This window comes from Globicephala melas, chromosome 3 (assembly GCF_963455315.2).
Source record: "Globicephala melas chromosome 3, mGloMel1.2, whole genome shotgun sequence".
Taxonomy (NCBI): domain Eukaryota; kingdom Metazoa; phylum Chordata; class Mammalia; order Artiodactyla; family Delphinidae; genus Globicephala; species Globicephala melas.
In genome coordinates, this window is record NC_083316.1 from 165057271 (window position 1) to 165074161 (window position 16891).

The window sequence follows — 16891 nt, forward strand, 5'->3', positions numbered from 1 at the left end:
GCGGGCTTCTCATTGCGGTGGCTTCTCTTGTTGCTCTAGGCATGGGCTCTAGGCATGCAGGCTTCAGTAGTTGTGCCTCACGGGGCTCTAGAGCGCAGGCTCAGCAGCTGTGGCGCACGGGCTTAGTTGCTCCGTGTCATGTGGGATCTTTCCGGACCAGGGCTCGAACCCGTGTCCCATGCATTGGCAGGCGGATTCCTAACCTCTGCGCCACCAGGGAAGGCCAGTGTCATTATTTCTTGCTTCTCTCATTGTAATATGTTACAATATGTCCCTATATTATCTTATGTCTTTAAACGCATGAGTGCCCACCAATATCTCTAATTCGAATTCAACACCAAGGTTTATTCCAGCCGCTTTACATGTTTCTAAAGTCCTTCTGTGACGGTGAAAAACCTGGTTCCCGGGGCTTCTCTGGTGGCGGGATCCAAGGAAGATCCCACATGCCGTGGAGCAATTAAGCCCTTGCGCCACAGCTACTGAGTCTGCGCTGTAGAGCCCACGAGCCACAACTACTGAAGCCCGCGCGCCTAGAGTCCGTGCTCCGCAACAAGAGAAGCCACTGCGATGAGAAGCCCCCACTCACCGCAACAAGAGAAAGCCCGTGTGCAGCAATGAAGACCCAACGCAGCCAAAAGTAAATAAAATAAATTTATATATTTTTTAAAAAGTGCCTGGCACAGAGAGAACACGCTGTGCTTAGTAAATCACTGACTGTAGAGTAATTGAAACAACATCGCTGTACTGTGACCCCCCAAGGGCACAGGGTCACATCATTCTTGTTCTCAGGTATATGCCCCAGGGCTGGCCAATCACAGAGGCTCCAGAAAGGTTTGATTTTTTTTTTTTTTTGGCTACGCTGCAGGGCATCCGGGATCTTAGTTCCCCTAACCAGGGATGAACCCGTGCCCCCTGCAGTGGAAGCGCAGAGTCCTAACCACCGGACTACCAGGGAAGTCCCAGATTTCATCTTCTGACTGCTTGAAACCCTTCAGGGTGCCTCACCACTTTTCCTGGCCCTCCCGACCTCTCCTTCCACCAGCCACCCTCTCCACGCCCTGCCCTGTCCAAACCCAGAGGAGTCAGTGCCCCCAAGGGCTGTTATGAACGGCTCCCACCAGACCCCCAGCTCTCCCACCAACGTCCTTGGCCCAGGATACCCCTTTGGCCTGGACCACACACCCTGACTTACTCCACCCCCCTTTTCGGAACATTCCCTGTGGCTCTGAGCTCCTCGGGAGAGATGTATCTGGGCTCGCCCATCCCTCCAGGCAGGGCAGCCAGTGCCTGGAGGGCGTGCATCCCCCTCTCTGGTGGCTCTCCTAGGGGTCAAGGTCACAAGTGGCTTTAGCCAGAGGCTGGAGCTTCTAGAACAGCTGCCGGAACTCAGGTGAGAGGAAACACACATTGGGTCATGTGATCAGTGCAGGGTAGGGTGGAGGGCCCATATAGGCCTGGGGGGATGGCTATAAGCCTCCTCTGCAGTGGCAAGTGGCCCTCAAGCCAGCCCTGCCACCCAGACCAGCGGGAGAAGCTGGGTCCTGAGGAGAGGCAGAGCAACAGTTGCCCCCCGGCCTGTGCGCTTCTCCTCTATCACCAGTGTCCCCCCCCACCGTGGGCCCTCCTCATAGGTCAGTCTGGGATGGAGGGAGCAGGGGTGGGACTGGCATCGCCAACCTCCCTGGGCAAGGTGACAGGTGAGGTGGTGGCTAGGTGGGTGGGCAGTGGATGAAAGCAGTGAACCCCAACCGGGGGGGCTGAGAACAGGGAGCAGCGGGCACAGCCCACCCCTTCCCAAGGGGCACCCTCTGGTCTTAGGGCTGGCTGTCCTAGGGCCAGGGAGTTTACCTGCCCAAGCCCTCGCCTTCCCTTCCTCCCTGCCACACGGGCAGCAAGAAGAAGGTCCACCCAACAACACCCTCACCCACCCCAGGACCCCCGTGGTCAGCTCAGGGTGCTCCGCGTTGTCCGCGGGGCGGGGGTGGGTGGGGCTGAGCCAGGGCTGCTGGAGCTTGCAGCGACGGACCCTGGCTCGGGAGCGCCGCCTGGTGGAGAGAAAGAAGACAAAGGCGCAGCGGCAGGTTTCTGTACAGAAGTCGGATTATACATTTTAGTAACCGGGCGAGAGAAACGAGGCATCGGGGCAACAGTGCAGGGGCCACAGGAAGAATAAGAGATCGAGAGCTAGGGTTTGGCATAAATCTTACAAAGTGTATAAAGAATCTGTGTTTCTCTACAATAACAAAAAAACCAAAGGCTACAAGAGCGGTTGTATATACAAAACACGGAGATATTGCTTCACTTGCAAACAGGTTCCTGACCAGACAGGGAGACAAGACAGAGAGAAGGGCACAGGGAGGGGGTGGTGGGTGGAGAGCGCGCCGCGTGCAAAAAGGAGGGTAAGGTGGGGAGAGGGTCTTCTCCCAGCATAAATCTACAGGCAGGAGCTGGAGTTGCGCACGCACGGGAGAGGTCGAAGGCATGTGCGCTGCTGGCTGCGCGCGGGGGAGCGGGATGCCAAGAGCCAAGAGTGTCCGTCTGCCTGGCCCCTGGCGCCTTGCTCTTCGGGCTTCAGCCTGGAATGGGGCTCTGGGTGGGGACCGGGGGCCAGCTGGGCCAGCTGGCCAGAGAGGGAGGGCGGCGATGGCTCCCCGGAGGCTACCGTGGAAAACTGGAGAAGCCTGCTCGGTGTGCCCATCCTCTTGGCCTCTGGCCGGCCCGGTCCATCCTGCCACCCTCCCCTCCCCGCCCCGCTGAGATGCCCACTGGGACCCAAGGACAGCAGGTGCAGCAGCCGGGGCTTCTAGCTTTCCTTGGGCGGGACAGGAGATGCCGCTCAACTCCTGTTCTTCGTGCGGAGCTCGATGGGAGGGCAGGAGCCAGTCACAGAGGGGCGGAGGGGGTGGGCAGGGAGGACAGGGCAGTGAGGGGTGGGCGGAGGATGAGCACGTGCACGCACGCTGAGACCAGGCGCGGGGCGGTCACAGGTTCTGGCAGCACTGCAGCTTGTTGGGTTTCTGTCCGTCGGTGGTGGGTGGCACGCTGATGTCCACCACGTTGTTTCCGGGGGACTCGTCGTGCGCTGCGCGGTCCGCGATCTGCTTCTGTGACACGATGCGGTAGATCTCTGCGGTGGGCGGGGGCGGGGAGAACGACACAGGGTGAATGCACTGTGTGCCCCCAATCTCGGTTACCTCCCCCTCCCACAGGACTCATCTGGATGTCACCTCCTCACGGTAGCGCCCTGGATGCTGAGTTGGAACCCTTTCCAAAGGCTCCCACTGTGCCCTGTGCGCCCCATCACGTCAGGGGGATCCATGCCATGGGCTGGGCTCCTGGAGGCTCCCTGCCCATCCCCAATGCTGGCTGTGTACTCAGCAAGGGAAGGACCCATATCTGTTTGCAGATGTAACTCCCAGCACAGGTATCGCATTCTTTAAGATCAGAGGCCCTCCTCCCTCAGGAGAAACTCCCAGAAGCCCAGCGGCTCTGGGACCCTGAGGCCACCTGCCTCCCCAGCTGTGGGCTGTTCTCTAGTGAAGCCATGGCAGGGCCCATCTACGGGAGCTGGGCTGAGAGGGTCTCTGTGCCCTGAGTGCCAGCAGGGGTGGGATCTGGCCTCACGCTGTGGAAGGTGCCCTGTCTGTCCTCGTGTCCAGACTGAACAGCAGTTTTAAGGAAGGAAGGTTCAGGGGCTGCGTTCTGGAGCACGTGACCCGTGTGGCTGGTGCCCTTCCCATGCCCACCCTCTGTGATCCCAGCTGGGCCCTGTGACCACCTGTGAGAATGTTCTTGAAAGCTTCCTCTACGTTGGTGGAATCCAAGGCTGAGGTCTCAATGAAGGACAAGTTGTTCTTTTCTGAAAGAGAGAATATTTGCCCAGGTGAGTCAGCTGGTGGAGGCGGGGGAGGGTGGTCCCCTATACCCTCCTCTTGGGGACTGTGGCTGCCTGTCTGCTCACCTGGCCCAGGAAATGAAGGGCTGGGGCCGAAGGGGTAGGATGGAGATGCCCACCCCTGCAGCCATGGGCACGGCCAGGGAAGATGCACCTGGTGCAGGGGAGCTGCCTGCATTCCAGATGCTTCTCGGATGCTTCAGTCAGAGTCTTGCTCTCAGAAGTGTGGCACCTAGAGGCCCTGGCCAGAGCAGATGGCCTGGACTGACACCTAGCAGCCCTCTGGCCGTGCCCTCTGGCCCGGCGTGCGCTCACCTGCGAAGGCGCGGGCCTCATCCGTGGGCACGGCCCGCAAGTGGCGCAGGTCGCTCTTGTTGCCCACCAGCATGATGACGATGTTGCTGTCGGCGTGGTCCCGCAGCTCCTTCAGCCAGCGCTCCACGTTCTCGTAAGTCAGGTGCTTGGCGATGTCATACACCAGCAGCGCACCCACGGCACCACGGTAGTATCTGCAGGGATGGGGGCAGGGCCCAGGCGTGAGCTGAGCCCGCGTCCCTGGGGGCCCCCCAGTCTCTGTGGGCAGTGGCTCCTTGGCCCGAGGGGTGGCCATCAGGGCCTCGAGGGAGGGGTGCGTGTCCTGAGGCCCCGGCTCCACTCCCCAGATTCAGCTCAGGAATGGGGAGGCCTAAGGAGGGAGGTTTAGGATCTGGGATCAGAAGACACCCACAGGGTCAGCCATCAAAAGGGGAGGAGGAAAACAGTGACTATGCAGGGAAAGGGCAGAAGCTCTAATGCCTGCTGTGGCCCTGTCCGCCCAGAGCACCAAGGAAATGGATGGACGCACATCCATTCCAAGGGATCAAGGAGCCGGGAAGGTGACCAGGCCTCGGTGGAGGGATTCCAGAAGACAGCAAGTGACTGACAGGGAATGGCCAGGAGTTGGGAGCGTCAGGGAAGAGGCAGTCGAGGGGGTCCTGATGGTGGGGTGGCCACAGGAGGGCCAGGGGTGCCAGGGCTGCACCTGGAAAAGGAAGGCTGGGAACACGGCTGGGCAGGGCGGGCCGAGCAGGCAGGCTGGGGAGCGGGCAGAGCCTGATAACAGCCCTCACTGTGTAGCCAGCACCCGGCAACACTGCAGTGCCTCAGTGGGACGCCAGGGGTCAGAGGGGCTGTGGGACATGCCCACCTGGGGTCACAGCCTGGGCACTGGCCTTTCAGAGGGTCCCACAGCTCCTGGGGGTCTTGTCCCTCCACCCTGCGCCCCCTGCTCTCAGGTCTGTGCTCTCCCCTTCCCCCGCCCCCCCCCAGCCCAACTCCTACCCATCTCTTGGGGCCCTCGGCCTCCCCGGCCCCGCCACTCACGCCGAGGTGATGGCGCGGTAGCGCTCCTGGCCGGCGGTGTCCCAGATCTGTGCCTTGATGGTCTTGCCGTCCACCTGGATGCTGCGGGTGGCGAACTCCACGCCAATCGTGCTCTTGCTCTCCAGGTTGAACTCGTTGCGGGTGAAGCGCGACAGCAGGTTGCTCTTCCCCACGCCCGAGTCCCCGATGAGCACCACTGTGGGAGCGGGGAGGGATACGAGTGAGCCTCCCTGGGTCAGAGGGGGGCAGCGCCCCCGAGCCAAGACCCCACGCGCTGCCCACGTCCACCCACAGAACCTTCACAGTGGCGCCCCGGGTGCTGCAGACACGCGACAGCCAGTGACGGGGCAGAGTTGGAGCTGTCCTGGGGCCACTGGCCCGAGGAACCACGCTTCCTGGTACAGAAGCGAATAGGGTTGCCCCTGCTCTGATGGGACACAGGGATCCAGGCATCCCGGCAGAAGGCAGCTTGGGGATCCATCAACTCCCAAACCTCCACAGTGCCCTGGTGACCTGGGCAGCCAGGCATGCCTGAGAAAGCCCCAGGGCTGGGTGACCTTGGGCAAGTCACTTAACGTCTCTGGGCTGCCTTTTCCACAGGTGTGAAAAGGGAGACAGTAACAAGAGCCACCTCGGGGAGGGGGACACGGGAATGCCTGGGATCAGAACTCAGCCAGCATCTCGTACGCTAAGACGGGGCGGGGGTGGGGGGGTCAGATCGTCCTGCAGGGAGGTGGGAACAAGGGCCCTCCTGAGCAGCGCAGGGCAGAGCAGGGCAGGCATAGGCGGGTCTTTCCCTCCATCCCTCCCTTTATTGAGCTTCCTGCCTCCACCTGTAGAAGCCCTGCCTCTAGCGGCCCAGCCGCTCCAAGCTCTAGGCTGGAGGGTCCTGGAGGGGCCCGGGCCTGGAGGGCTGTGCTCAGACCCAGGACACAATGGGGACTCGTGTCAGTGTGTGCATAGGTGTGTGTGCGGCGCAGAAGAAACAGCCTTTCTTTCCGGACGTCCCAGCTGGAAACCACAGGGACCCCCAAGTGTGGGCCTTAGGCTCTGGTACCCCAGGGTGCCTCTGGCTCGTGGGGAGCCACGGGGGCTGCAGACTTGGTCACCCAAGGCCCCGATGTAAAGTTTTTCCTTGATGAGAACTTCTACGTGTACGTGTTCAGATTCCTGCTGCTTCTTAGCACTTTCACTGCTCCCCGACCCCAGGCCATCATCACTCCCGTCACTCCCTGTTGCTGTGACAGCCTCCTCCCTGGTGCCCGCCCTTACATTTACTCTCGGCTTCAGCCAACAGGCTGTTTTCCTCTTGGCCGCCAGAGGGTGCCTGTGAGCACCCTGCGTGGGTCCCATCCCTCCTCTGCCTACAGCCTTCCAGGGCTCCCACCTCCAAAGTCCTCCCGGCAGCCCACAGGGCCGTGCATGACCTGCCCCGTCCCCTCCCTGCCCTCACCTCCTGCCTCTCTCTCCCTCGCTCACTCTGCTCCAGACACACAGGCCTCCCTGCAACGCTACCCTTTGCCGTAGTGTTCTTCCCTGGGTACCCACCAGGTTCCTGCCCTCATCTACTCCGTGTGGCCCCTCGGATGGCACTTGATCGAGGAGGCTCCCTGCAGCCATCCTCTTAAAACCCCCCTCCCAGGACTTCGCTGGCGGTCCAGTGGTTAAGACTCCACACTTCCACCGCAGGGGGCCCAGGTTCGATCCCTGGTCGGGGAACTAGATCCCGCGCGCTGCAACTATGAGCCGGCATGCCGCAACTAAAGATCCCGCACGCCGCAACTAAAACCCGGCACAGCCAAATAAATAAATAAATATATATATTTTTAAAAACCCCAAAACCCACTCCCCCCAACACTCCCCATTCCCCTCCCCTACCTTTCCCCCATAGCTCTCCCTACCCTCTCACACTCACCAGGTTTCCCTTATAGACTTTTTTTTTGTCATTCTGCCTCGAGGGCAGCCATCTCAGACAGTCTGGTTCCCTGCTGTATCCCCAGGACCTGGAGCACTGCCCGGCGCACGGGACGCACCTGAGCAATGCCTGTCGAATGAACAAACGCCAAAGTGGCTGGCGGAGCTTCCCAGGCCCACCTCCCCCGACACTGGAAGATGGCCAGGTCACCATCCTTGGGCCACAAGTAAGGAGGGGGCGGGCCAGGCAGCCCCCAGGACCCAGCACCCTCTCTGGACAGGTTGCTTTAGAGCCAAGAACAAGAACAGGAAGAACGTCCCGTGCCATCATCTCACATATGCATCACATGACCCATTTTACAGATGAGAAACTGAGGTGCAGACGGGGGAATGACCAGCTTAAGGCACGTGGTCACCAAAGGCAGAGCTGGGCTCTGAGTCCGTGCATGACTGCAGGCTCACTCCCATCCCCCAACCAAGCGCAGCGACCAGCAGCTTGCCCAGGGCCACCCAGCTGGAGAGTGGTCCAGCAGGATGTGAACGCAGGTTTTCTGGATCCAGGGCTGAGCTCAGGGGTCTGGGTTCAGCTTCCTCCTCTCCCACCATCTGGGGTATCCTGAACCCCTAGAGTAGCTAGCAAACTCCTATTTGTCTTTCAAAATCCCTGGGTGCAGGCTTCTCCTCTTCTCCCAAACCACCACGTGGCCTAGCCCACAACATCTGTGATGACAGTGTCAGCGTCCTCCCCTGACACTGGGGGCACCCAGCATAAGAATGCCAAGTTGACTTCAGAGAAAGGTGGAAAGAGGTGAATGGACATGGGTCTGGGGCTGAGGGTCAAGGGCGCCCAGCCATGCCAGTGGGGCCATGACTGGACTGACTGTCCACACTCTCACCCCGTCACCTCGTGCCCACGGCGGTTGCAGGAAGCTGGCCAAAGCCAGGGATGTCTGTACATACTTCTCATATCCTCAGGAACAGAACAGGAAATGAGGAGGAGGGTCCTTTTGGGCCCTTGCCTGTATCCTCCCCACCCTCTCACTCCCTTCCCAGCCCTGTCCAGCTGTCCAGCCTCGGGATCCCCTTTGCCACATCGGGGTTCTGCCCCGGCCCAGCCAACCATCTCCTCAGCCCCTCAGGCCGGGCCCAGCCCTAAAGGCTTTGTTACGGAGTTCTCAGGGCCACCCCAGCGACAGATGTTCATGTTATCGTGTACAGCTGGAGACGCTCAATACAGAGTGACCAAGTTCCCTGGCCCAAGGTCACCCAGTGAGAACAGTGGAGGCCAGAGCAGAACAACGGCCACCAGCCGCTGCCCGGACAAATGGCGGGGAGGCGGGGCTGCCCCCGCGGTCCCTGGCACGCGGTGCCCAATGCAGAAGTGGCCAGCAGGGCAGCGGCCGGGCTGGTCCCGTGTGCAGGCTGGGAATGAGAATGGCATTGTCGAAGATACAAGTCATCTGTTGTCTCCGGGAAAGAAAGGGCCCTTGAGGACGCAGCCCCCAGCATTTCCACAGGAGTTGGTGGCATCACTGGCCGGGACACGGTCCCCCTGGGCACACCAGTTGGCTGGCAGAGCAGGCAAGCCCAGTTGGCAAAAACAAAGAGCTGGCAGCTCCTGGAAGCCCTTGGTCCTCTGGCCCGCCCCACGACAGCGTGGCACATCTGGGGCCCCCATTCTGACACTCCGGTCACCGAGTGGCCATTAGGGGCGCTCGGCTCCCCGACTCCAGGCAGAGCAGGGCTCCACCCCTCCCCCAGGAGCTATTCCCCAGGGGGATCAGAGAGCAGAGGACAGGTGCCCCAAACCGGGGCACAGGCAGGGCCACCATTCATAATGGGGGGAGCTGGTGTGCTCGGGTCCCAGACCAGCCGGCAAGGTGTGAAGTCTGCTCAGGCTGGAGAGCCAGGAGGCTGCCTCGGGAGCACCTGGTGAGCACTGGGGCCGGCCTGTTCCCTGGGAGTAAGTGAGTGGTGGGAGCTCTGGGAAGGCCTTGGTGGCCCTTGGGGACCTAGCTGCTCGCACTGTGGCCCCTGCCGCCCAGTCCATCAGAGGAGAGTTTGGGGCGCCCCCGGGGATTGATCGGCAGGCTGGGAAAATGGCCCCTCGCTGAAAAGGATAAAATGTTAGCAGGATAAATGTGAGGATCTATAATTAAGTGCAAATAAACAGCCTCACTCCTGGCGGGGGCGGGAGATGAGCAGGGAGGAAAACAAGCCACACGGGGACTGGGGGGGGGGGTGTGGAACACCCACAGGGATCTGCTGGCCTCTGCTGGGGGGTCAGGAGAGCCAACCTGTGACGTGGCTGCCAAAAAAAGCAAGTCAGTAGTGGGAAGGCTAGAGAGGGGGCAGCCAGCGTCCCACGTGAGAGGTGTGGCCCCTCTGTGCCCAGGGCAGGGCCTGGGGAAGGTGACTGAAGCCTGGAGGAGGCTGGGCACGGGATGGGGGATGAGAGGATCACAGCCCCCCTCCACTCCTGAAGGACTCCCCGCACCAGGCAGCAGGGCTGGGGAGATGTACGGTGAGAGTACCGGTCCTTGTCAACCCTTCTGGTCCTTGTCAACCCTTCTGGCACAGCTGTGTCCTGGACACCTCTGTACTGCCTAGGCCTGACCCTCTGCAAGGCACGGGGTCTCAGGAGGGTCTGTGGGGTGCAGTGTATTCACGTTTCAGTCTACCTGCCATATTTATGGCCAGTGATGCCATGGTGGCGGCCTGTCTACCTGCTGGCTTCCTTTCTTCCTTCTAAGAGTCAGAAAGAATTTCCTTTTCCTATTTAAGTGAGACAAAAACTGAGTGGATTTAAAAACAAATATTAGGGGACTTCCCTGGTGGCGCAGTGCTTAAGAATCCACCTGCCAATGCAGGGGACACAGGTTCAAGCCCTGGTCTGGGAAGATCCCACATGCCGCAGAGCAACTAAGCACATGCACCACAACTACTGAGCCTGTGTGCCACAACTACTGAAGCCCATGCACCTAGAGCCTGTGCTCCACAACAAGAGAAGCCACTGCAATGAGAAGCACACACACTGTATCGAAGAGTAGCCCCCGCTCGCCGCAACTAAAGAAAGCCCGCATGTGCACAGCAACAAAGACGCAACACAGACAAAAATTTAAAATAAATTTATAAAAACAAACAAACAAATATTAAAAGATAATAGAGGGTCCTCCAACAAGGCGTTACGTGTGAAGGTGAGGTCTCAGAGGACCCGTTTGGTAAACACTGACCTTGTGAATTACACTTTCGCATCTGACCTGGCTTGAGACAGCAGGGCACCTGCTCTACTCAGAAAAGGAGCCCAGTGGGAGAGGGCAGCGGGGCAGGCAGGCACCGCCCCCGCCCCCCCCCACACCAGCTGTGGTACTAGTGTTTCCAGGAAGAGGACTCCAGAGATGAATCCTGAGAAGCGCACAGCCTGCTCCCTTGCCCCTGACCCAATAACTGGACTTCTGGGAACATACTTCAAGGAAATAACCCAAAGGGCAAACGATGACTCGTGCAAACACTTGGAGCTGGGTTATTTACAACAGCAAACGGCTGAAAATAACAAGTAGGGAATGACCACGGAAACGCTGGGAGGAACGCCCCCTGCCCTTGTAGTAACACATCCAGGTGGGTGCCAGCCAGGACCTGGGGAGCAGCTGCCTCAGGGTGGGCTGGGTAGAGAGACAGGCACCAGCTGCAGCAGGACTGGCGTCCAGTCCACCTATCACCCGTCCCCAAGGCCCTGACAGAGCTTCCTCTGCCTCTAAAGTGAGACCCCAAGGTTCAGTCGGCACAAGGGCCTGGGCCCAATGCCTGCCGACCACACAGCCTCACTTGGCAGCAACGTATCAGCCTGCAGGCAGCTCCTCGAGCCCATGGTGCTGTGTGACAACTCCGGACCTTTGCATGGGGACTCGTTCTGCCCAGAAACCTTTTACCACGTGGATATCCCAGGTAGGAAGTGCTCCATCCCATTTTCTACATTCCCAAGGTCCCCAGAACCCCAGACCCAACCAGGGATAATACCATAGACACACAGTGTCACACAGGCCACACTCCCAGGGATGGCCAAGCTCCCCCAACGAGGGAAAGATGTCAATGGCTGGCATGGGAAGCACACCCTCACGCAGCAGGCAGCATGGCAAAGGTGTCCTGTGTGCATCCAGGGGTTAGCTCTCAAGGGTGACCAATGCCAGCCAGGGAGCCCAGCACAGCAGCACAGGACCTGCCCAAAGCCTAGGTTGGCACAGAAGGTACTGTAAAGTCAGTGACCCCTAAGCTGCCTGACCTTCCTAGGCCTTACTTGAGGCTCCTAGAGTCCTCTGTTGCCTTGGCAGGGAAGATCCTCCAGCAGGTTGGAGGAGACCATCTGACAACCCCAGTCCCAGATCTTGGCCACAAGCCCCCCCAGATACACTCCTTAAGTGGTCTGGGTTCAAATCTTGCTTTAATACTTAAACTGTCCCTCCAGTTTCCAGGTCCATAAAGAGAGATGCTGGATAAAATGGATCTCACAGGGTTGTGCTGAGGATTTCAATGAATTCATGTGTGTAAAGTGCTTAGAAAAGTGCAGGTGCTTGGACAGCGCTCAAGAGCTCTAAGAGTTAAGACATAATTATTGCTGTTAACCACCAGGCCTGGGTTCAGCACACACAGTCCCCCGCCACCACCCCAGGTGCCCCTACACGCAATTCCGACTCTGCTCCCCAATCCAGGGTAAACATCCCCACCCCTGCCACACACGCACCTCAACCCCCATTGTCCGCCCCTCCCTTCCAGGGCTCCGCCCCCAGATGCACTGCCACCAATCAAGACTGGCCCCTCCTACTCCATGAGAGCACCACCCCCACCCGCCCACCCTAGCCCACTTATTGGACACGCCCACCACATCCTAGCCCCGCCTCTAACGGACACGCCCCCATCACGAAGGGAGCTTTCCACCCAGCCCGGCCCGCCAAATTCTGGGGCGGCCCCGCCCCCTCTTAATGCCCCGCCCCTAACGGCCTCTCCCACTGCCCCGGGCCCCACCCCCCTGGGCCCTGGCCCCGCCTCGGAGCATCCCGGGCCCCCAAACCTCTCTGGACAGCCTGCCCCGCACGGCTGCGCATCCCGGCCCGAACTTGACCAAGCCCGGCCTGCACTGGCCATCCTGGCTGCCTGGCCTGCCAGGCCCCAAGCCTCGGGCTCCGGCCTGGGCCCAGAGGCCTGGAGCGCAGCCTGGGTGCTTGCCCGGCGCCTCGCCGCCGCCCGCTCGCCCGTCTGTGCCCCACCAACCGCACCTTTGAATAGGTAGTCGTACTCGTCGTCCCGAGTCCCCATTGTCCTGGCGCTTCCGGCGGGATTGGCGACTTCGCAGCCCCACCACAAACACCCGACGGGGGCGGAGCCGGCGCCGCGCAGAGTGGCGGCCGGATGGCCAATCAGCGATGGATGGCGTAGCGACCGGCACCCAGAGAAGCCAATAAGAGGCGGAATCAGAGCCCCCGGGGTGGGCGCCGCCGGAGATCCACCTTCTTCTCTCTCGGTCTCCTGGAGAAAGGCGGAAGGAATGCGGACCTTTATGAAGTGACGGCCTCGCCAGCCTATCACAGGCGAGATCTGGAAGGCGGGGCGGAAAAACTGGAAGAATGAAACGGATTGACGGAGAGAGTAGCCAATGAGAGGTTTGATTCAGGCAGTACCGGACCAGCAGAGGACCTGTCCGGGAGGGGAAATGGGGCTACGTCCAGGTAGTGTTACGCTATTTACCGTCCCGATGACGTCATAGGTCAATGCGCGCTGCTCTGCGGGCCGCCCACCCCCACCCCCACGCCCGCTGCCCCCAGAAATGGCAGTTTCTGGGGAACATCTGAGTGGGGACTTTTTTAGCTTAGAGGTCTCCTCTCCGGGTTGCAGTTTTCTCCCTCTGTAAAACGGGAGAAACTCACCTTATGGAATCTTTGGAGTATGACTAGATCGTTGACCTAAACACATACTAAATCAACCACCCACTGTCTGTCTTTAAGTCTTTAACAAATATTTGTAAATCCTTACTCGGTGTCAGACTGTCTCCCCTTCTCTGTCCCCTTATCCTGTTTTATTCCATCCCTCACCCCAAGGATTTATCCCTACTTGACATTAAAGTATGCATTTCTTTCTCGATCCTGTTAAAAAACAAACTTCTACTAAGTGTGAAGGTCAAATTGCCTTTATTAAAAGATTCATGAATCAAGCAGCATCTCATCTGTCAAGCAGAGATACTCCCAGAGGTTGTACAAAATGGAAGCCTTTTATAGAAAAGACGGTGAGACAAGAAGTCATGGACAATCGTGAAATGAAAGTTAATTCGGAGGAAAGTAAGCGTTCAGGACAGCTTCTCATTGGCTAAGTTGTGGTGTTTCCATTGGCTGGGCTTGTTGCTGGGAGGGAAGAAAATCTCTTCTCCAGTTTTAGTAAAGTAACTGCAGTTACTGTTTGGGAGTGCAAGGTACGTACATCTCTTCTGGTTGGGGTCTGTAATTGATGTCTTCCTGTTTGGGGTAACTGAGGAGTGGCAGAGCATAAGAGCTCCCTCTGCAAGACTTCCTGACTCCAGTTTTAGTTAAGGTTTCCTCTTTTAAATTTTCACAATCCTATTTAGTTTCTGTCCCCCACCAACAGAACATCAGCCGTGTGAGGGCAGGGGCTGTGTCTGTGGCAGTCGCTGCTGTGTCCCCAGTGGGCAATAAACGTTGTGTTTTGTTTTAAAATATTTATTTATTTATTTGGCCGCGCGGGTCTTAGTTGTGGCACGTGGGATCTTCGTTGCGGCATGAGGGATCTAGTTTCCTGAACAGGGATCAGACCCAGGCCCCCTGCATTGGGAGTGCAGAGTCTTGACCACTGGACCACCAGGAAAGTCACAGAAATGTTTGATTAGTGATCATGTAAGTATAGCTCATGTGCTAATTATAATAATAATAATCATTGCCTCCTGGACCTCATCCTTGGGATGTCCATCAGGCATCCCAAACACAAATTTGGCCTCTTTTTCCCATATCCTCTCCTCCTCCTGTGACTCCATCCATTCACCCACATCATCAAAGCCAGAGGTGGTGGACTCCCCTCTCCTCCTCGTCCTTTACTCCCCTGCCCCTCTCTCCCAACCCCTCCCTCAGTTGCCTTACTCTGTCCCTCCTCCCTCTTAAATTTCTGACCACTTCTCACCCTCACCACTGCCACCACCCCTATACTGGCCCTGTCATCACTTCACGGACCTGTGTAGTTTCCTGCTCCCAAAGCTCCCTGATCTGAGCTCACCTCACACAGTCTGTTCTTCCCATAGCAGCCACATGGAGTCTTTTATTTATTTATTTTTAAAATTAAATTAACATTTTTTTGGCCACGCCGCATGGCTTGTGGGATTTTAGCTCCCCAGCGAGGGACTGAACCTGGGCCCTCAGCAATGAAAGAGCTGCATCCTAACCACTGGACCCCAGGCAATTCCTATTTATGTATTTTTAAATTGAAGTATAGGGACTTCCCTGGTGGCGCAGTGGTTAAGACTCTGCTCTCCCAGTGCAGGGGGCCCAAGTTTGATCCCTGGTCAGGGAGCTAGATCCCACATGCATGTCACAACCAAGAGTTTGTGTGCCACAACTGAGGAGCCTGCATGCTGCAACTAAGGAGCCCACATGCCACGACTAAGGAGCCTGTCTGCCTGCTGCAACTAAGACCCGGCATAACCAAATAAATAAATATATATATATATTTTTAAATTGGGGGTGCTTCCCTGGTGGCACAGTGGTTAAGAATCCATCTGCCAATGCAGGGGACGCGGGTTCGAGCCCTGGTCTGGGAAGATCCCACATGCTGCGGAGCAACTAAGCCCGTGCGCCACAACTACTGAGCCTGCGTACCACAGCTACTGAAGCCCGCGCACCTAGATCCTGTGCTGTGCAACAAGAGAAGCCACACAATGAGAAGCCTGTGCAGCACAACGAAGAGTAGCCCCCGCTCACTGCAACTAAAGAAAGCCCGTGCGCAGCAACGAAGACCCAACACAGCCAAAAATAAATAAATAAATAAATAATTTTTTTTTAAATTGAAGTATAGTTGATTTACAATGTGTTAGTTTCAGGTGTACAGCAAAGTGATTCAGGGGCATATATATTCTTTTTCAGATTCTTTTCCATTATAGGTTATTACAAGATATTAAATATAGTTCCCTGTGCTATACAGTGGGCCCTTGTTGACTATCTATTTTATTTATTTATATACTTTTAAAATTATTTATTTATTTATTTGACTACACCGGGTCTTAGTTGCGGTGTGCAGGATCTACTTTGAGGCATGCGGGCTTTTAGTTGCGGCGTGCGGGATCTAGTTTCCTGACCAGGGATCGAACCTGGGCCCCCTGCATTGGGAGCGCAGAGTCTTAACCACTGGACCACCAGGGAAGTCCCTGGTTGTCTATTTTATATATAGTAGTGTGTATATGTTAATACCAAACTCCTAATTTATCCCCCCCACCCCCGAGAGTCTTAAAACATAAGTCAGGCCAGGCAATGCTCTATGGGCTGGAGATGCAGAGTTGAAGGAGACAAGTCCCAGCCCTTGGGGAGCTGACAGTCTAGTGGAACAGGCAGACAAGGAGCAAGTAAACAACAGCACGCACAAGAAATTTCAGAGTGCAGTGAGCCCAGGAATAAACTGGGCTATGTGACAGCGGATCTACTTAGTTAGGGAGGCAGGGAAGGCATCCCGGAGGAGGTGGCATTTACACTGAGTCCGAGGGAGGGGGAGGAGGTGGTGGGAACAGCATTTTAGACAGACAAAACAAAGAAGTGAGAGAGAGCCCAATGGCTCTGAACAGCCAGGAGGCCACAGTGGCCGGAGAGTTGAGTCCAAGGGCCCAGAGATGAGCTTAGGGGAAAAGTTGAGGCAGTCTGGAAGCCAGTCCAGGGAGGACCCTAGTGGCTTTTGCACACTCCTGGGCTGTTGGCTTGAAGCCCAGCACATTCCCACCCAAACCCCCTCCCCACCCCACCCGCATTCAGCACCCAAGCTTCTTGCCTCTCGCTGCAGCCAGGTGGGGCAAGGCACTGGTTCTCCAGACAGGAGCCGTGCTTCCTTCCAAGGCAGCCAGGCTTTTGCTCTCAAACAGTGCTCTCCTGCTGCGGTGCCACACCCCTCCCCCATCTTTGTAGAATTTTTATCCTTTGAAAACTGACTCATGCGGGAGGGATGGATCGGGAGTTTGGGATTAGTAGATGCAAACTATCATACATAGAATGGATAAACAAGAAGGTCGGGGCTTCCCTGGTGGTCCAGTGGTTAAGACTTCGCCTTCCAATGCAGTGGGTGTGGGTTCCATCCCTGGTCAGGGAGCTAAGATCCCACATGCCTTGGGGCCAAAAAAACAAAACATAAAACAAGTAATATTGTAACAAACTCAATAAAGGCCTTAAAAAAACAACAAAAAAAACCCAAGAAGGTTCTACTATATAGCACAGGGAACTATATTCAATATCCTGTGATAAACCATAATGGAAAGAATATGAAAAAGAATTTATATATATGTATATATATATAAATTATACATATATATGTATAACTGAATCACTGTGCTGTACAGTAGAAATTAACACAACATTGTAGGGAATTCCCTGGCGGTCTAGTGGTTAGAACTTCGTGTTTTCATTGCCGAGGGCCTGGGTCCAATCGCTGGTCGGGTAACTAGGATCCCACAAGCCATATGGCCAAAAAAAA

General features: G+C 57.1%; 1 protein-coding gene across 1 annotated transcript; it reads right to left on the minus strand.

Annotated features, from left to right (window-relative positions):
* Nucleotides 1–2082: 2082 nt before the first annotated feature.
* RAB11B (RAB11B, member RAS oncogene family) lies at nucleotides 2083–12614 on the minus strand. Its single transcript, XM_030879564.3, has 5 exons — nucleotides 12442–12614; nucleotides 5258–5453; nucleotides 4211–4404; nucleotides 3779–3859; nucleotides 2083–3127 (listed from the first exon to the last, which is right to left on the minus strand). Exons 1-5 carry the CDS (start codon nucleotides 12479–12481, stop codon nucleotides 2982–2984), a joined length of 657 nt encoding a protein of 218 aa, XP_030735424.1. The 5' UTR covers nucleotides 12482–12614; the 3' UTR covers nucleotides 2083–2981.
* Nucleotides 12615–16891: the final 4277 nt, after the last annotated feature.